We start from the raw sequence: 21853 nt of genomic DNA, 5'->3' as shown, positions 1-21853 counted from the left end.
ACATAATTATATTAAGTAGATTACAATGTCCTCATATATATTCACGTCATGCCGGAAACTGGGGTTGGGGTCTCAATTTACTGTTGAGAGTTAAAGAATATACAAGATGTCATTTCGAAATATATAACTGCATTAGCAGTTTCTCTCTTGTTAAGGTCAGTCACTCAATTAACCCATGTCAGTTCAAAAAAATGTAGATTGAATATTAGTCGAGGCCAGCTATCTAAACTTGTAGTAATCATGGTCAATTTCTGACCGGTGTCCACATTGATTTTGTTAAGCACTCTGTCAGATATCATATAAAAAAACTAAAACAATATGCCCAATTTATGGCAAAATGTGGAGAATCGCAGGAACTTGCTGTAAAACTGATATAAAAGTTCGCCCATGGCAACATGAGTAGAATTGCATGAAATGAGTTACAAAATTGCTAAATCTACTCTCCGCCCCACCACAAATTGCATATATTTGCAGCAGAATGTTCTCTAACATCCCGTGTGTTCTGACATGAACTGAATGCGGCAACAGGCTACTCTGTTTAGGACCAACAGCAAAATAGAAAATTATTTATATAAAGAATACATAACTAACCACTAATGCATAACTTTAAATGGATTATGTTAATGGTTCCAAACAGGAGAAAACCTCTTCATGCACTTCCCAACTTTTGAACTCTTTTGATGTTCAATATTTAAACCAGAAGCTAGGTACACAGGATACCTTTACAATGATGTGGTTGTGTGGACAACCATGGGCTCATTCATAAAGATGTTAGGTAATGTTTGAGCATCCTTAACCTACCCTCACCCTTCCTCCAGAGGACTTGTCATTGGTCATTTCCTCTAATCCCTGCGGTGCATAGTTTACTCAAAGTGGACACCATTTTTGAACCTCCGCATTCAAAAAAAGAAAAAAATCACCTTGAACCTTTTGACTCTCTCTAGAGAATTGAATAAATATGTTGGTGTCTGTGTGTGAAATGGCACCCTATCCCCTATATAGGGCACAACTTTCGACTAGGCCCATAGAGCTCTGATCAAAAGTAGTGCACTATGTAGGGGATAGGGCGTCACTTGGGATGCAAATGTATGTATGCCTTTTTTAAAATAGTGGTATAGTATTTGCTTAGCTTTACATATGCACATGTTCAAGGGACTCAAAAGTTGTTTTACAACAAATAATTGTTTAACTAAAACATTAATACTACTTTTACATTTTAAGCGTCATTTAGCAGACACTCTTATCCAGAGCAGTAGTGAGTGCACACATTTTTCATACTGGTCTCCCATGGGTATCAAACCCATACTGCTGTACTCGTGTCAAGACAACTGGCGGAACACACCTGGATGCTTACTTTGCTTACTAGCTCTAACTATTTACTGCCAAGTTCTTTGATTTGTTCGCTAACATATTAGCCAATCCATTCAAAGGCTACAGTAGTATAAAACCTTCAAAACCCCCTTAATACATGAATGACATTTATATCTTCTTGCTAGTGCAAATGTCAGGTTACAGCTGCATATCTTGAATTGTAGACTATACCTCTATCAGGACTACTAAGGTAAATCTTTATCAGATGTTGGGAGACATTCAATGAGAACCACTGTTAGCTGTTCTGAGCAATAAGGAGCCAATGATGTACATACAGCAGCAGATGTAGAATAATCTGGTGCCATCTTGGATGGGCTCTCTATACAAGGGGGTCTTTGTTTGTGGAACATGAAAAGAAAGAGGCTTTGACAGAACCTCTACTATCCAACAGAGATCAGAGACTCTCACAGACATAGTTTTGTCAGGAAGATGGGGAGACATGCCACATAGACCTAAACCACAGGATCTCTGAGGTAAGACTGAGCTCTGGGAAAAAACATCAGCACAGAGGGTGACCGCTCTACAGCACCATTCTACATGTCCTTAAGGACTGTGTGAGTGTGACATGAGAGAAGAGGGGGTCAGGAGGGTAGAGCAGAGAGTGTCATGTAAGGGGCAAACAGATCATATAAAAGGAAAACTTTCTAGTACCCCTGTATTTTTATCCGTTAAATTAGCCAGAAAGTTTATTATAAGATCCATGTTCTTTCATTTGGCAATGCCATTTTATATGAATAGAATCAGATTGATTTATCAATTTCCAATCCTATTTCTTTCCGTTTTCTTCTCAATAAAACTTATCAGGTCTCTGATGTAACACAATTGTTATTTTCCTTACCATACATTACTTTTTCAACCGCTAGTATAGTGTGCCCCCATGTGGTGAAATGAGTTCTGGAAACCAACTGACTATCACATTTTAAAACATGTGTATACTACCTTTGATTCGACCCTCAGTCAGTAGTTTGGAAATATTGGGAAATATCAAGAAAAGAAAAACAAGGAAAAAAGACAATAACAAAAAGTAGTCCAGGTAGAGAAACACGTTTTTATATTTGACTAAAGAATAACAGCATCTAACGAACAACGTTTTGCAATGTAACCATAGAGGGTATTTCCTATGACGATACAGTACGTTTGATGTTTTCCCTTAACAGGCAAGGACTCATGCAAAACCTTGCTAAAGCAACAAATTGATCAAGATGAAAGGAGCAACAGAGCATTCAACACATTTGGATGGACAGAAAAAAAGGAGTGGTGAGTATTGTCCCCGTAGAAATAGAATACAAGGTTTGCCAATTGGAGTGTACCCATGAATTTACCAGCGAACATGCCATGGTCTGAGGTTCCTGCAGGCCTGTTCTAGTGATTCTATTTCTAAGGTAATTACCTCAGATCATGTGCAGATCAAGTATGATCATCAGATGGCACTGCTGAAAGTCTATGGAGGGGGAGAGAACTGAAAACGTTATTAACCACAGCCTTAAGACGATCAAATTAATGTTACAACACAAAGTTACTTTTGCAAGACATACAAAAATAGGTACCATATCAATTAGCAATAGTTGGCACATAAATGCAAAGATATGGATGTAATATGCTTCAGCGTAGACTAGTATGAGTATAATTGTATATATTCTAGCAGCATGTATATGTTATAATTAACACAACTGTACATGCTAAATGCAGTCTGAATAATGGGAGATGACAACCATGTCTACTGGCTAGATAAAATAAATAGTATATTATTTATGCATGTACAAACAATACCACAGACAATTTCTCAGACTGATTACTTAAGGCGTGTAAACTGCAATTGAACATGTCTTCACCCTCATAATGTTGAGGAAATCAAGAAAGGTTCCAAATGATATTTATATTCCTGATTTGCCTACATCAATTCAAATGAGCCCAGACATGCTTTTAAACCATCTCAACATACAGTATAATATGTTATCAATAAATAAAATCTCTCATATATATATATATATATATTCTATAGATAAACTCCCCTCTGTATTTATTTGGACAGTGAAGCAAAAATGTGCAAATGTTGCCCTATACCCCATCATTTTAGATTTGAGATCAAATTTTTCACGAGGGGACACCATAGAATGTCACTTTTTGGGGGGGGTATTATTTATACATATCTGTTTTACTGTTTAGAAATGAAAGCACTTTATGTATTTAGTCCCCCTATTCATTCCTAAGTATTTGGACAAATCCACATATAGTGTATTAAAGTAGTCAAAAGTTTTACATTTGGTCCCATATTCCTAGCACGAAATGACGACATCAAGCTTGTGACTCTACAATCTTGTTGGATGCATTTACAGTTAGTTTTTTGTTGTGTTTCAAATGATGTTTTGCCCAATAGGGGGCGGCAGGGTAGCCTAGTGGTTAGAGCGTTGGACTAGTAACCGAAAGGTTGCAAATCCCCGAGCTGACAAGGTACAAATCTGTCGTTCTGCCCCTGAACAGGCAGTTAACCCACTGTTCCTATGCCGTCATTGAAAATAAGAATTTGTTCTTAACTGACTTGCCTAGTAAAACAAAGGTAAAATAAAAATAGGAACTGAATGGAGACTAGATACATCAAGTTCTTTCATTTCTAAATGGTAAAACAGATAGGGATGAATATACCCTCAAATAAAAAGGTGACATTCTGTACTGTCGTCTCATAGGAAACATTTGATCTCAAATCCAAAATGCTGGCGTATAGGGTGACATTTACCATTTTTTTCTTCAATGTGCAGAAAAATACGGAGGAGAGTATATGTAACTATATTTCACTCTCTGCATACATCAATAGCAAAACCTGTGATATAACAGCATTTGCCGATTTGCGTATGTGATGTAAATTAGCAATAGAACACTCATCATATATTAAGAACAATTACAAATAAAATGTTGGTCTTTAAAGTAAACCAATACTTAATATTATGTGTATCTTTATTGAAACACCTCATGCACAGAGAGGTTTCAATGTGTCGAGACTGGCTTGAAAACATCCTGGGTTCATTTGCGTTTAGATGTAAAGCCAATTGTTAGTTATCTAAGACTCCCCTATTCAACTGAAGGATCCCAAATAGACCATCTCCCAGGTATAATGACATTAATTCATCAGTGTGCAATATTTAGGCCTGTGTGGTGTAGTAAAATCAAACAATTATTTCACCGGACATATGAACATACCAAAATACACCACAGTAAAAGGGTTTTTATAAGGATAGAGAAGTGCTCTTTTTCACACAAATGAAACGTTTTTGGATCCATCAATTTCACAGGAGAGCACATCAACAGTTCAATGGCTCATTGATCAGAATGAACTTATGACGGATGCAGGCACTTCTTATAGTAAAAGCTAGGTCACAGATTTGATCTGGAATCAATGAACAGCTCAAAGCTGTGAAGAAAACACTAATACAAATAAACATTTACCCTTGAATATCATTAGATTTGTAAGACCCTGTTTAGTGATTTGTAAACAATCCTTGATCTCTTCACAATAAAAGTCCTTCCCACGTCAAGCTATAACACCAGGCTGTTGACAACTTCTCGGTCGCTGCGATTCAGGTTTAGTGAACTACCCTGTTGCAAACTACAGTGTATCTTCCACAGATCCAACATGCAAACTAATATAGCAACTCAGCTCAAAAAGAGAAAAGAAAATGTGCGCAGACAACATTGATTCAAAATCCAAATACTGCACCTGGAATTCATGGAATTCAAGAAATTGCCACCACTACAAACACAGGACTTGAGATTAGAGGCACACGACGCTTGACACAAATGTCAGATGACTTCAAATTCCTACTCTTAAATGCACTGCAAAGTATGTGCCAAGCTGACCATTTAAAAAGGTAAGATAATGGGCATCAATTGTAGTTGTTGGAACTCCACGTCTGTCTATGCAAAAGTTGCTCGAAATGAGTGGGTTACCAAATATCTAGCATCAAATGCAGTTACACAAGCGCCTAGCGCTAGCAGAATGACACGACCATTGCTCTGTTTCTGTTTTCATCCTACAAAGCTAAAGTGCCAGAGGTCCATGGTACAAGCGTTAGCAGTAGCATAGTAGTATCAATACAATAACAGCAAACGGCTATCCCACTAACTGAAGGGAAATCTCGAACAACACTTTCTATTTTCAATTTAACAAGAACTACATTGCCAAATGTGATTGTGATATTGGTTGCTTGGTAACAATGGCGTCAAGCTAAATGATGGCTAGCACAACACTGTGCTGTGAATGGTGTACTCTTCAACCAGCCAAGAAACCACATACTAACCGAAGATCTCGGACGTGTTCCAAATGGCACCCGATTCCCCATGTAGTGTACTACGTTGGACAAGGGCCCATAATGCTCTGGTCAAAAGTAGTGCACGACATAGGGAATAGGGTGCCATTTGAGACATAAAACAGCACAGCAAGGTCCCTGGATGGCATGGCAAACCCCTACAAGTGGATTACATAAGTAACCAAGGGAGAGAGCCTGGGTAGTGGGCACACTTTTTACCTAGAGGCCAGTGAGGTCAACAATAGCCTTGATGAATATAGTATCATCTCGTATGTACGAGTTTTTGGTGTCCAGTTTGGGAAGAGGGCAGAAGAGTGGGCAGCCGCTGGCGATGTTCATGTCACTGACGGGCCTCTGGAAGGAGGAGGAGGAGATGTCGGGACGGAAGGCATCGATGATGTGCTCTCGGTTATTCTGATCCAGCAGCATCAGGGTCACCTGAACACAAGAGGATTGGCAGATCGCAACATCTAGGCTAGGCCACCTGTACATCGAGCCTCAATGACAACATTCATGCTTTGTGATGAACAACTGTTCATTTTGTTTTTACAAATATACACAAGTAGCAAGGAACTGACTAAAATGTACAAAATAAACATTGATCTACCTACATTTACCATGCAAGACAAATACCAAGAATAGACTTAGCAGAAGGGCAGACAGCTACTAGTGATGTTACTGCCCTTGAAATACATAATGACCTTTGTCATTCCAGTCATTATGATACAGGTACAGTAGATAGAACACTGACATTAACATGCTGCTTTCTCACAGTATCACACACACCAAACAAAAAAAAGGTACAAGCAGCAACGCATTCAAGATATCATGAGTGAAACATTGTTCAAAAGGGTAATGAGTGTTTAACGTACAGTATTTATTGCAGGTAGGATATATAACACATGTTATAGGAGTGAGTTTTACCTTCTGGTTGAAGGGCCACTTGAGGAGGGCGTCACTGTGTCCCCTCATCACCACGAAGAACAGAGACAAGTGACTGGCCCGTCCCGTCCCGTCCCCATTCAGATAAATCCGTAGGCACATCTTGTAGCCATATTTGCTGGTGAAAAATGCTACAAAATGAATAAACATGATTAGGAAGTAAGCCTTGTCAGAACCAGACCATTTTTCAAACATGAATGAACAATTGTAAAATACAGTAATACAGAATGCATGATTGGACATTAGGCACATTGTACCATAGAGTGGTTGACTTTGATGTTTGAATGATAAAAGTGGTAGATAAAATAAAAAAACACATTACCTGGGGAGAACATAGCTGGGGCTCTGCCAGCAACAGCATCCTGTCTTTTCTTTGTGAAATCGGAGATTTTCCAGACAAAGATACCATCAAACGTAGCTGCAGACATTTCCCGAATATTCCCCTCCATCTCCACAATGGACAGGTCTCTCAGGCCCACAGTTCTCTCCAGCTGACGCACCTGCAGCAACAAAAGACAGGAATTAACCAGGTTTCCATCCGACCTTTTTATGCGAGTAAAGTACATGGCGGATTAAACATTTCATGACAGGCCTGATGGAAACAGCTAATTTGTCAGTGAACTTTTGTTGGAGGAAATTATAGTTGAAATGATTAATTATGTATACATTTATTTTCAATACTATTATGTTATGGTATGAAATGTATGGGTTCTTGGTTAAACTAGGACTGAAAATGTAAGTAAAACGAATGAATTATCTGTACCTTGCGGGTTTAAGGGAGAGGGATGGCATATCTCTTTAGACAGATAAAAATGTTTGTTTGCAGTTCCATTAGTGGAGAAGAGTATATCTTTTAGACAGATTGGAATGTTTGTTTTATGAGGGGAGTAGAAGACAATCTCCAGACCTGAAGACACTTTTGTGTGGATCGGAGAGAGTGTGAGAAACTGATGACGTCATTTTATGTTCTCTCTTTAAAATGTTATGTTCTTTGTATTTTGGGTCAGTACTCATCAAGAATAAATGCTGAACTTGTTTTTAAGACGGGTCCCTTTCTATTTCATGCAAAATAATAAATTTACAACTTATTATGAAATAGATAGAGTGTGAATTTGGTTTTGGCTACAAAACATATAGGAATTTAGAATTCCAAGGCTAAGTCAGATTTTTTGTGTGTCGGTAAAATCAGGCAAAATGACAGTGGGAATGTTTTTTAATGCACAAATATTTATATAAAACCATTTTGAAGTCAACTTGGAGTCACGCGATGACGTGTTGCGTGGTCTTCCCACTACGAAGGCTACAGATAAAATAAGTTATGATGAACTTCCCAGGGTGTCAAAGTGCAAGGTGATGAGCTTGACGCTCCTTTCAATAAATATCAAGGGTCTTCTTCTGGTGACATGATTATCGATGCTTGGCTGCCGCTTGTCAATTAAAAATAATATTGCTCTTTTGCCCATAATAATCTCATTATGTAGGCTATACCCACACTGTATATGTGAAAAATGCGCTGGAAACTGGTATTTTTTTTCTTCGGTACATGGCAATTTAACCCCAATGTGGTTAAATATGTGAACTACGTCATCACGCACAGCCTTTCATCAGCAACAAGTCAATTTGATAGAAACACATCTCTGGGGCAGTTTTTAGAATATTTGCATATAAATATGTTGGCAATTGGATGGAAACCTAGCTATGGTCTTAAAAAATATATTCTGGGGCCTCCCGAGTGGTGCAGCAGTCTAAGGCGTCACTACAGACCCGGGTTCTGAACCAGCCTTAGACATGTGTGCCAATGGCTGCAGCATTAGCACTAGACCAGCCAGGCCACAAGAGAGGCAAGTTGACTGGTGTCAATAGAAGCAGAGTGGGGACTGGGGATGTCTTCCTCCTTACCTTGTTATTGAGGATCTCAACCTTGTCCTGGTCCAGGCGATGCTGGCGGTTGTAGGCCTCAATGGTGGTGGAGGAGCGCTCCATCTCTCGGTTGAGGACACAAACAATGTTCTCGAAGGTGCCCACTTTCAGCTCCAGTTCCTGGCACCGCCGGCTCAGCTCTGCCACCTTGGTCTTCTCACTGTGGAGCTGCAGCTCCAGGGCGGCGCCCACCGCACTGGGCAGGGGGGTAAAGGAGGTGGCCAGGGCAGGGAGGGCCAGGGTAGGGAGGGTAGGGGCACAGGCTCCCTGCACGGGGGCTCCCCCACCCAGAGTCAGCTGTCCCAGCTTCAGCTCCAGCTCTCTCAAGGCCTGGTGCAGCTCGTGGATCTTGTGACCTGCGAGCTCCAGGCTCTGGGGCTGCAAGCTCTCCAGGCTCACCTTGATGCCCATGATGAAATGCAAGAGTAGATTTAAGTGTTCGTAGGAACATGCACGCTCATGGTCATGGGTCTTCTCCTTCTCCACCTTGGGCAAAGTTGTTGCATACAAACACACACACACATACACAGTAGGGTTAAGGCCAACACATTCACAAAAACTGGTAATCTTAAGAAATCCACTCCAATTTCACCCAGTAAACTTAAAGGTGGCATCCATATAGTAATGATAAAATAAAGTCCACTTACAGACATATCACACCCAACGACGTGAAATCTGCAAGGTGCTCTGAATTTACTGCAGAACTTGATGTGGTCCACATACTGCAGGGAGAGAACAAACTTATATCAAGCAACATCCAAGCACTTTTACAGCAAAAATATTCATTACCTTTCATAAGTATTCAGACCCCTGGACTTTTTCCACATTTTGATACGTTACAGCCTTAGCCTAAAATGGCTTCATTTATTTTATTTCCTCATCAATCTACACATAATATCCCATAATGACAATGCAAAAACAGGTTTTTGGAAATGTTAGCACATTTTGAAAAAATAAATGAAATATAACATTTACATAAGTATTTATACCCTTTACTCAGTACTTTGTTGAAGCACCTTTGGTCGCGATTACAGCCTGGAATATTTTTGGGTATGACTCTACAAGCCTGGTACACCTGTATTTGGGGGGTTTCTCTCATTCTTCTCTGCAGATCCTCTCAAGCTGTTAGGTTCAATCTTGGATTCAGACAAGAGAATCTTGATTCTCATGGTCTGAGAGTCTTTAGGTGCCTCCTGGCAAACTCCAAGCGGGCTGTCATGTGCCTTTTACTGCGAAGCGTCCGTCTGGCAACTCTACCATAAAAGCCTGATTGGTGGAGTGCTGCAGAGATGGTTGCCCCTATGTCAGAGTGACCATCGGGTTCTTGGTGGTTCCAAACTTCTTCCATTTAAGAATGATGGAGGCCACTGTGTTCTTGGGGACCTTCAATGCTGCAGACATTTTTTGGTACCCTTCCCCAGATCTGTGCCTCGGCACATTCCTGTCTCGGCACTCTACGGACAATTCCTTCGATTTCATGGCTTGGCTTTTGCCCTGACATGCACTGTCAACTGTGGGACCTTATATAGACAGATGTGTGACTTTCCAAATCATGTCCAATTAATTGAATTTATCACAGGTGGACTCCAATCAATTTGTAGAAACATCTCAAGGATGATCAATGAAAACAGGATGCACTGGAGCTCAATTTCAGGTCTCACTGCAAAGGGTCTGAATAGTGGGGCAAAAAAGTATTTAGTCAGCCACCAATTGTGCAAGTTCTCCCACTTAAAAAGATGAGAGAGGCCTGTAATGTTCATCATAGGTACACTTCAACTATGACAGACAAAATGAGAAAAAAAATCCAGAAAATCACATTGTAGGATTTTTAATGAATTTATCTGCAAATTATGGTGGAAAATAAGTATTTGGTCACCTACAAACAAGCAAGATTTCTGGCTCTCACAGACCTGTAACTTCTTCTTTAAGAGGCTCCTCTGTCCTCCACTCGTTACCTGTATTAATGGCACCTGTTTGAACTTGTTATCAGTATAAAAGACACCTGTCCACAACCTCAAACAGTCACACTCCAAACTCCACTATGGCCAAGACCAAAGAGCTGTCAAAGGACACCAGAAACAAAATTGTAGACCTGCAGCAGGCTGGGAAGACTGAATCTGCAATAGGTAAGCAGCTTGGTTTGAAGAAATCAATTGTGGGGGCAATTATTAGGAAATGGAAGACATACAAGACCACTGATAATCTCCCTCGATCTGGAGCTCCACGCAACATCTCACCCCGTGGGGTCAAAATGATCACAAGAATGGTGAGCAAAAATCCCAGAACCACACCTAGTGAATGACCTGCAGAGAGCTGGGACCAAAGTAAAAAAGCCTATCTTCAGTAACACACTACGCCGCCAGGGATTCAAATCCTGCAGTGCCAGACGTGTCCCCTGCTTAAGCCAGGACATGTCCTGGCCCGTCTGAAGTTTGCTAGAGAGCATTTGGATGATCCAGAAGAAGATTGGGAGAATGTCATATGGTCAGATGAAACTTTTTGGTAAAAACTCAACTTGTCGTGTTTGGAGGACAAAGAATGCTGAGCTGCATCCAAAGAACACCATACCTACTGTGAAGCATGGGGGTGGAAACATTATGCTTTGGGGCTGTTTTTCTGCAAAGGGACCAGGACGACTGATCCGTGTAAAGGAAAGAATGAATGGGGCCATGTATCGTGAGATTTTGAGTGAAAACCTCCTTCCATCAGCAAGGGCATTGAAGATGAAACGTGGCTGGGTCTTTCAGCATGACAATGATCCCAAACACACCGCCCAGGCAATGAAGGAGTGGCTTTGTAAGAAGAATTTCAAGGTCCTGGAGTGCCCTAGCCAGTCTCCAGATCTCAACCCCATAGAAAATCTTTGGAGGGTGTTGAAAGTCTGTATTGCCCAGCAACAGCCCCAAAACATCACTGCTCTAGAGGAGATCTGCATGGGCCAAAATACCAGCAACAGTGTGTGAAAACATGGTGAAGACTTACAGAAAACGTTTGACCTCTGTCAATGCCAACAAAGGGTATATAACAAAGTATTGAGATAAACTTTTGTTATTGACCAAATACTTATTTTCCACCATAATTTGCAAATAAATTCATTAAAAATACTACAATGTGATTTTCTGGATTTTCTTTCTCATTTTGTCTGTCATAGTTGAAGTGTACCTATGATGAAAATTACAGGCCTCTCATTTTTTTCAGTGGGAGAACTTGCACAATCGGTGGCTGACTAAAGACTTTTTTGCCCCAATATATAATTTTTATAAATTTGCAAAAATTTCTAAAAACCTGTTTTTTCTTTGTCATTATGGTGTATTGTGTGTAGATTGATGAAGAAAATAGTTTATTTAATCCTTTTTAGTATATGGCTGTTACGTAACAAAATGTGGAAAAGGTCAAGGGGTCTGAAAACTTTCCGATTGCACTGTAACATTTTAAATTGGTTAATCAATCAGTAAACAATGTGTCCATCCTTGCCTTTTCTCTGGGAATCTTTTTCTTTGCGCAGCCTTCACAAATCATAGGGTACTTTGGACAGATCTCATCATGAGCCTAGAAAACAAAACTGATCATATATTTTCATATAGGCTACACCCAATAACAAAACAGTACATGTTCTACATCTGATTTCGATTATGAAACAAAATGCAGACAAGCATGGTGATTTACCTTGATGTTCTTGAAATGGAAAGGTTCTTTGCAGTATTTGCAGTTTAAAGTCCTCTCAGGACATTCTCGTTCGTTGTGGCGCTCCAGCTCATTGGTTCTCATGAGTTCTTTACAGGAGGGACAGAGAATAATCATGAAGTCACACTTTCCCTCATGGTTCACCTGGAAAACACACGACAACAACACTTCAAAACAAATGAATCCACTGTAGGTTTAGTAATCTGTTAAGAACATTCATGTAGTAGACTTAGCAATTTTTTCTATACTTGTTCATCTGTAATTGAAACAGGATTTTTTTTAATGATCAGTGCTATTTAAGAGTTGCAAAAAATACAAATGACAATAGCTAGGTTCCATCCAATCGGCGACAGATTTATGTAAATATTCTAAAATCCGCACAAAGAAAATACACTACTTTTCCCACCCATAGTGTGATTCCATCAAACATAGATGTTCCAAAGGTCTGCATATGTGGCTTGTAGGCTGTGTGTGGAAGGCAGGAGATACTAAATGTGTTTATGTTTATTAACGGTCAATTACCGTGAGACCGGCAGTTATTTGCATGACAATCACCGGCTGACAAAATGTCATGACCGCCACAGCCCAAGGGAGAACCACACACCATGTCATCGCGTGACTCCAAGTTTACTTCGATTTGATGGTTATTATATCAATATTTTCACATAAAGGCATTTCCACCACCACTTCTTACATAATTTGCTTTACCGATACAAAAAGATCCCACCATGTCGAAAGAACAAATTATCTGTCGGCATTTATAAAATTGTACCAAAACTTCCTGTTTCCATCACAGTTGTCATTATTTTTTGGGTATGACATCACTCACAACAATGGATGGAAAAGTGTTTATTGATTGCATCAAATTTGACATTAAATTGAAAGTGGGGCAGCATATTTATAACCTACAACGTTGAACAAGTTTTTAAACATGTACATTATTTGGTATAAAGAAATACAAAACAATCCCATGCCTCATATTCTTTGATATTGCCCGTCCAAGTGCATCCTTCATTTGGACAAACAGCTGCCAATGCTTCCACTTCTCTCCGCGCTGCATTGTCAGGAAAAGCCTTGAGGGAAAGGGAAGGTTAGACTATTGTATTATTAAAGCACAAAGATTCAACACATACATGTTTTCTGAGTAAATGAGAACACCAAACCAGTATGCATAGCCCAATTTAGTCTTATAAACTTCTGAGATATTTGCCAACCTGAGCTTATTGGTGTTTGGCAACAATTCCCTCATGTCCGAGCCTATATCCGGCTATGAAAAGCCAACTGATATTTCCTCCTGAGGTGCTGACTTGCTGCACCCTCGACAACTACTGTGATTATTATTATTTGACCCTGCTGGTCATTTATGAACATTTGAACATCTTGGCCATGTTCTGTTATAATCTCCACCCGGCACAGCCAGAAGAGGACTAGACACCCCTCATAGCCTGGTTCCTCTCTAAGTTTCTTCCTAGGTTTTGGCCTTTCTAGGGAATTTTTCCTAGCCACTGTGCTTCTACACCTGCATTGCTTGCTGTTTGGGGTTTTAGGCTGGGTTTCTGTACAGCACATTAAGATATCAGCTGATGTAAGAAGGGCTATATAAATCAATTTGATTTGATATATCCGTAGTGGGTTCTGATTCGGAAGTTGTTCTTTGGGTCGCTGAGTAGTGCCCAAGAAAGAATTAAACCCAATTGTTAGATGCTATCACCCACCCTTCCAAATAACAACCAAACATGGATTCCATGAACGAGTTCGTTTAACATGTCTCGGTGCCCCGGGTGAATAGCCTATTTTTGTTGAGTTGAGCATTCCTACTCATCATTCATGGAGCATGTCCTTTCCAATAGCGCCGCTAAAAACCGTTCTGCTCTCGCAGGAAAAAAAACTGCAGCTCCAAATTCGCTCCATTCATTAAAATTACAATTTAACCAACACCCATCTATTTTTGTGACTCCCTACCAAATGGTTTTGAAATATTGAAACCAAACCATATGGACCTGAATGAAAAGTATTTGAATAAACAAGAAAAGATTAATGTAAGAAGCGCACATAATTTCAAATAGGCTACATGTAATTTTAAACAGCATATAAAAACACTAAATAGGCCAGGAGCCAGACAGGGAGCAAAGAAGGAACGAAAATTAATTATTTAGGCTATATTATTTAAATTACTTCAAAGCTATAGCCTAAAAATAAATACATTGTTAAGCATTTTCGAGTGCGACACAATTGGCTGGTATGTACATAAAGCCCTCAGCATTTAAACATTGTCGTATTAAATCATTATCGTCTTGCGCATTTAGGTTATGACTTACTTAGAATTAAATACAAATTTAACGAAAAATGACTTATTAGTGCCTTTGACTTCATTTTTAGAAACACGAGTTTGGCAAGTCTGTGGCTTCCTCTCCACACTTGCAAAGCCACTGGGGATGCTAAACATCAGTTTGGCCACTCTTGCCAGGCTGGTCAGAGATGAAGATTATATATATATATTTTTTTTTCTTCTTTCTTTTCTATCTATAAATACTTTTCTACAATGACACACGTTATTTACCCACCTGCATTGTGTCCCACACACCACCCGCCAACCCCTCTGTTACGCTACTGCTACTCTCTGTTCATCATATATGGTCACTTTAACCTTATCTATATGGAATACTACCTCAATCAGCCTGACTAACCGGTGTCTGTATGTAGCCTCGCTACTGTATATAGCCTGTCTTTTTGCTGTTGTTTTATTTCTTTACCTACCTATTGTTCCCCTAATACCTTTTTGCACCATTGGTTAGCGCCTGTAAGTAAACATTTCACTGTAAGGTCTACACCTGTTGTATTCGGCGCATGTGACAAATAAACTTTGATTTGATTCGTTCCTTTCTTTTAGCATGTGCACATAGTAGGTACACCTTCATGCTTTTGGGATACGTGTCTTTTCACATTCCAAAATAATTTAGTTGTGGACACAACATCACTGCACGCCCTCTCTTGCTCTTGGTCCTCATTTTATAGCCTTGATATCACCTTGATATAGCACCTGTGTGTTTTATCAGTTTCTTTATGAAAATATTTTGCGAACTCGATGACAGTAGATAAAGCAAGGGGCTATAACAGCAAACAAGTAGACTACAAATGCATGCTGGGCCGGGCATGCCCTGAGCTCGTGAAGGGAGTGCTGCTGCCTTCACGCTCCACTCACATACTCTGTCCGGGTAGGCGGAGTTTGCACATTTTAGACGATTCCATTGGTCCTTACGTGAAATCTCCACTCAACAGGGGCACCAGGCCATACAGAACGAACTTGTCAAATGTTGTGCCCCAGTTTTGAGCAGACACCTGTCGTTTCACACCTGTTTGTCCTATCTAATCAGCCTCGCAAGGCAGGAAGCAGACAAGAAGTATAATGGAGCGTGTACGTGCAAACATTGACATTCATGTTCAGTTTTGATGGAATTAATTGGATTTGGAGTTGGATTTAATTATTTTTGGGCAATGCTCAGCGATGTAAACAACGAGTTCCTAATCTGAACCGTCTACCGATTACGGATATAAACTCGGCTGTGGGAAAAGTTTTGCCAAACAAGCATAGCACGGGTCAGTAAATAACTCGCAATTTAGGTCAGTGGAGGCTCCTGAGGGGAGGATGTCTCATAATAATGGCCTCCACTGAGGTAGGTGTATGTTATACTGCTAGACGGAGATCCAATCTGTCTAGTACCACTTGGTTACAGTATGTAATTAAGTGTCTAGTCTGTAGGAAAAATACTGTTTAACAGACTGCAAAATGAATGCACGACTATAGCCTCTGTTACAAACAATCCACTTAGTCTCTGGTTATCTTTGAAATTCTATTAGCTATGTACAGTAGTCTGTGCAAATATCTGAATCAACTACACAAGTACTTACACCGCCTTCTTTAAGAATAGATGTGGGGTCCTCAAACAAGTCCTCTTTGATGCAAGCACTGCATTTATGTGGTCCAGAACTTGAAAGACATAAAATATGTAGCACAGCCATTTCTCTAGTCTATTACATACATATACGGTTAATTTAGCTAGCTAACTGTTCGATAATCTCAATTAACACCCAGTTGCAAGAGCTAACGTTATAACTAACCAATCACTGATTGCCTACAGAATGTTGTTAACATAAACAATTCATAACCAATGCTATCCATCCTCGTCCACTGGGTAGTTAGCTTGCACTTGCAGAACCATTGATGTGTTTGAACAAGGTCATTGTGGGGATACAACAGGGTGACAGTACCTAGATCAATACTTGATCATATTAACTGAGTTTATAAACACCTGGCAAGCCTCGTAACGTGTTGACATACACTGACTGTGTGTTGATGAATGCTATGGACAAGTCTAACGAGCTAGCTAATGTTAGCGTTTATAGAGCAACATCACCCAGTCTGAGCACGACACTCACCTAACAATTTTGTTGAAACAGAATGAACAAAAACGATGGCCACATTGGGCTTGTAGAGGCCTTCTCAATATTTTCAAACAAGAATTGCACATGTGTTTTTCTTCGAGGTTGTTCGCCAAAATTTTCTTAGGGAATCCTGGTTTGTTGCCTTCCAGTGAAGATGGTGGTGATGGCTCTTGTGCAGCCATTTCTCCCCGAACATGCAAGAGAATGACGCTGCCGCTGGGGGCGCTTTCAGGAGAGCAATATTTGGCTGGAACAGCTGATTGACTGAACTCAAGCCGAACTGACAACGTTTTTGCTACATTCATGTGCTCTACATTTAGATATAATCACTGCTATGGACATGAATGGCTTGTCATAGTTAGATCAAATGTGTGAAACATGTTTTTACTGCAGATGCTACAATTTTTTTTTAACTTATATGTAGCCATGGATTCTTATAGAATATTTAATTTACCGACACTGAACAAAAATAAAAGGCAATATGCAGCAATTAACACATTTGATGTTAATCATTATTCAGCAATCATTGATTAGGAAAAAGACACCCCTGTCGAACAAATTTTCTTTAGATAAAAATGTTGATCTTTAGGCATTTCTCTTCTAGCTGCCATTTCCATTACACGTGTTGCAATGTTTGTTTTTGCGACGTTGCTTTTGTCTAACAAATGTGGGAACCTGCCTATAGACCTGGTATAAGTCGAAACACCTCAAGACAAGGTATCAAGAACAAGGTACAACTAGCTGAAACAAGCCACTTACCATTTCCCCCTGTCAGTCATTGTTGCTAGCTATCTAACTAACTGTTCATAACCCATGCCCTTCTACCCCTGCGATGCTTGTGCATCATTTTCGTGACATTGTCAGGCAACCTGTCTATAGACAAGTTGACAGCAATCCATGCTTTGGTTTTATTTTCATGGCACTATTTCCATGCTAATATTTTAGCATTTATGGCACAAATCCCATTCAAGTCATGGTACCAATATTTGCCATTTTCGCGCACCATGTACACATCATCCGAAAATATCTAGAATTAAATGTGAAGCTCAACAAAGTCACTTATTGATATGAACATGATGCGCGAAAATTGCTAATATCGGTACCATAATTTCAATGAGATTTGTGCCCCACATGCTAAAACATTAGCATTTGGAAACAGTGCCAGGGAAACTAAACCAAAGCATAGCTTTGTGTAATATATTGTACATAGATTGCATACACGGTAAGGACACCAATATGTAAGTGTATTTTGGGTGAACTATCCCTTTAATATAGCTCAAGTTCAGTGGTCACAAGAAATCCATCAAAAGCATATGAAGTGTAGTAAAGTAGCTAGCTATTTTCCCCTTGTACAATATTCACCCATAGCAACTGCCAGAAAATAATCTAACTACGTGTAGCTTGATTGAACAAGTACCATTAGAGTTATTAGAATAGGAGCAGATAGGAATCCCAGCATAAATGGCTGGTGCAACGTATGAAGCTCCGCCAGGCACTGTCGACCAATCGCGTTCACGTCGTCATGCAATCCCGTTTAAATCATGGTGAGTCGAGAAACCTGCCCATTGTTCTCAAAAGTACGGGATTTCACGATTTTAAAGCTATACGATATTCCAGAAAACAAGTTCATCTCACATCCAGGAAAATATTCGTAATGTTGTACTTGTTGTTAATGTAATTCATGCTAAATGTTTTTGAGTTAGCACCCAATTGATTGCCATTCATTCCTTGAAGGAGCTCCTTGTCCCAAAATGGCCTAGAATGCACCGCGCGGTCCATTGACGACACATGGGCAACGTACACAATGCAAGTACTTCTGGCCGCAGTGTGCAATTCGGGTCTACAAACGTTTGGCCCCGCCAACCTTTTGTCCATCTGAGAATTGACAGTCACACACTGAATGCAAAGACACGTTTGCGCAAGACACGTTGAATACCAACGTATTTCATTTTGGAAGATCGTAAGAAATATATGAAGTGGTACCAGCAGCTGCGTTGTAACACTTTTTTGCCTCATGCTATATTTGAGACAAGCTACTGATATTATTGCAGTGAACAGACTTGTTATGCATGTCATGTACTAGTAACATTTATCAACATATTTTTTTTAATCACAAATTATTTTGAGCATATACACACCCAGTTACTATCTATCCTGATTTATAATGCTAATTGCTTTCCTCGAATAGAGACAGACTATACCATATAGACATACTGAATGTGCTTTGTACATTACGTTTCACCAGCTCCAGTAAAAGAGATCAGAGACTTGGGTGACTTCTACGTAATCTTTACTAAACAACATAACACAATTAACAAAGCAGACAAAGACAAGGTTTGACCACTCCTCAAGAATGGCTTCACTCCTGCTCCTCAAGAGGCAAAGACAGTAATTTTCTTGACGACTGCCTCCATATCTCATAATCTCTCTGTAACATGAATGGTTCCTTGAGGATAATAGTTTCCTCTTCATCCTGGCCATCATACAACCATAGTTATTTAAGGGTTGTAATGCAGTCTTCCCCATCCATCCCAATTACACTAGGGGGAGGGAAACAGTGCCTTTAAATGTTCGGAGTTCGCGCCACCTTGCTGCCTCTAGGGTGTTCCTTAGAAGAACAGCTGCTTCCTTGAAGAAAAAGGAAGACTAAATATTAAGAGTAGTGCCTCATTGGGTGAGCAAGTCAAATTACACCCCACTTTCACAATACCACCATGCAAACAAAAGCCACTATTACTGAAGGGGTTTTCAGTGATATAACTACTCAAGTCATCACAACTATAATATCTTGCCATGCATCAAGCCTATGAGCATTACACACAGACTACGTACCCAGTTCACAGCCCCCAGTGCTGTGGGGGTGGGGGGTGGGGGGGAATCTACATCACCCTTTTTTAAACATTAGTTTAAGACTATACCACTCATCATATGACAACTACCTGTATTGTATTTTCAACGCCTTTTTCGATCTTTCAACCTCTTCTTCAGGCCTCAGTGAGTGAATGACATACATTCTTATGAACATATATTCAGGTCAGTCTGGCTACAGCAAAGCGTTTGATTTTAAGGATGCAAATGAAACGTTTTTATAATGTTACAGCATAGGAAAGTTCTGCAGGAGAACCAAGCACCACCATAGGAAAACATGCAGCAAATTAGGCTTTAAAAAAATAATCAGATGGGGATCCCAAAAAACATATCCATTAGTGATGAGAATTTCATAATTTATACATACCTCAGTGAAATCACACTGTGCTTCCATTGCAATGTACAGAGCATACTGTAAGTTAAGAGTAGGTTGTTAAGTTTGATAGTTATAATAAATAACACCCCCCCCCCCTCCCCAAGAAGTCACTGCATGTCACACCAGCATCCAGCTCTGCAGGAGTTTGATGTATGAATTGTGTAAAAACTGTAGGAAATAGGTCCCAAAGTGTCAAGAATAATAAGCAAGAAAAAGTATGAGCAATAACAAGTGTGTTTTGCATGCTGCAAGCACAGAAATAACACATTTGCATATATTGTTATAACAGAAAATAGGACTAACATAAAACTGAATAGCCAGCATCATACCATCAAAACAAACACCCCACAGTCGTTTGAGAAACCTTGCTTTGGTAGGCCCTACGGTGTGAACAACGTACAATTTTCAATAAAGGAAAGACAATCAAATGGTACAGTTCAGTGGAACAATTTAAAGGAATATCTAACCTGATCATCCACACCAAAAGTCCTCCAAGGTCCAGGGAACAAGATCCAAGCAATGTTTCTGTGAACAACACAGTGCGTGTGAAAGTAAAGAAAAAGTACAATTCAGCAGCTTTTTAATACTCCAGCATGCAGGTTTGAACAGTTGGAACTGAATTAGCCCAAGTATTTTTCACAACATGTGTTGGTGTTGCTGGACCAGAAAATGTATTTGACTGCGAACACACCATTTCTCACATGCTAAAAATCTTTCCTTGGACACAGTTTCAAAGCAATGTGTATGCTTTCTTCGTAAATGTGTTTTGAAGTTTATTTTTTAAACTTCTGTTTGCAGTGTGGACAAGACAAAATGACTTAGTTTGCAGTGTGGACGAGATAAAATGACTTTTCTTGACTTGCCATGTATATTGGGACCAGGTGATTTCATTATTGTATATACACTATGTGTAGACTGTAGACTCACTAACGTTGTGTAACTAAGGGAATGACATCAACGATACACATTTAGAGCCAGCCAAACACAACGCATACATTGAAGAAACCGAAAAATCAACGATCAAATCGATTACATAACTGTACATGTAAACCTAGGCGTATTGCTCAAGTAGGCACATTTATTCAAATAAGATTCCCTCATTGTGAACAATTAGCTAGCTCACGTGCAAATGGGTGCTAATTAACGCTATGATAACATCTGTTTTTTCTTTTGGAAAAGTTTTATTGGCACAATTCCTTTAAAAACAGCTCATACATTTTTTACATCATTTACACACATAAAAACGGCAACAAGGCATAAAACACAGCATTTGAGAGTTACATTTGAATTTGTTAAAAAGTACATGTTGTTAAAATCAATTAGTTAAAACAACCATGAGTAAAAGTACTTTCCTTGTAAAAATATCAAATCTGTAGGAGCCATTTAAAATGTGTACTAATGATCTAAAAAGGTAAAACATTTTTAAGACATGAAAAACATGTTAAAAAGCCACTTTGTTAAAAAGCTGTCTTCAGTCCTTTGTACAGGAGCGGGGTGAGTCTTTATCAAGCTCACCTCATCCTGCTCCTCTGAATAGACCATCGTCCCATCCTTTGGGGCCCAGAGGAGATCCCTCCCCTAGGCGCATCGCCCTAGGCGCCGCAGCGCTGTCAGGCCGTGGCCGCCGGGACCTAGGGTGTTGTGGGGGACCCTTCGCCTGGGGTCGAGGCCCCCTTCCTTTCGTACCACCCCAGGGCTTCCGTGGCTACCATGGCCACTGCCTGGGGGGTGGTCTCTACGTTTTTCGCTACCAGCAGGTTGCGGGAGGACCACAGTGCTTCCTTCAGGCACGTGAGGGTGGGCCAGAGCTTGGTGAAGGTCTTCGATGAAATGGGCCTTCGGCCCACCCCATATAGCACGAGCTGAGGTGTTAGGTCCTCCCCTGCTGGCAGACACGAGGTAATCAGGGGGCCTGCTTCCTTCCACAGGTCCCTGGCGGCTCTGCACT

General features: G+C 40.0%; 1 protein-coding gene across 1 annotated transcript; it reads right to left on the bottom strand.

The window, feature by feature from the left end:
• Positions 1–2399: 2399 nt before the first annotated feature.
• traf2a (Tnf receptor-associated factor 2a) lies at positions 2400–17033 on the bottom strand. Its single transcript, XM_020474644.2, has 10 exons — positions 16656–17033; positions 16128–16206; positions 13193–13291; positions 12201–12362; positions 12009–12083; positions 9182–9256; positions 8514–9020; positions 6937–7114; positions 6597–6745; positions 2400–6110 (listed from the first exon to the last, which is right to left on the bottom strand). The coding sequence occupies exons 1-10, from the start codon at positions 16964–16966 to the stop codon at positions 5892–5894; spliced, it is 1854 nt and encodes a 617-aa protein (XP_020330233.1). The 5' UTR covers positions 16967–17033; the 3' UTR covers positions 2400–5891.
• Between the last annotated feature and the right edge of the window lie 4820 nt (positions 17034–21853).

Source organism: Oncorhynchus kisutch, linkage group LG3, assembly GCF_002021735.2.
Source record: "Oncorhynchus kisutch isolate 150728-3 linkage group LG3, Okis_V2, whole genome shotgun sequence".
Lineage (NCBI taxonomy): Eukaryota > Metazoa > Chordata > Actinopteri > Salmoniformes > Salmonidae > Oncorhynchus > Oncorhynchus kisutch.
The sequence above is the reverse complement of the archived record's forward strand: the minus strand, read 5'-3'. Positions and strand labels throughout refer to the sequence as shown.

Coding starts and splice junctions, on each gene's coding strand:
- traf2a (XM_020474644.2), bottom strand. CDS start 16,966: ATGAATGTAGCAAAAACGTTGTCAGTTCGGCTTGAGTTCAGTCAATCA. Junction 12,363..13,192: donor GCAATATCAAAGAATATGAG/GCATGGGATTGT, acceptor TGTGTTTTCCAG/GTGAACCATGAGGGAAAGTG. Junction 12,084..12,200: donor TCCATTTCAAGAACATCAAG/GTAAATCACCAT, acceptor TTTGTTTTCTAG/GCTCATGATGAGATCTGTCC.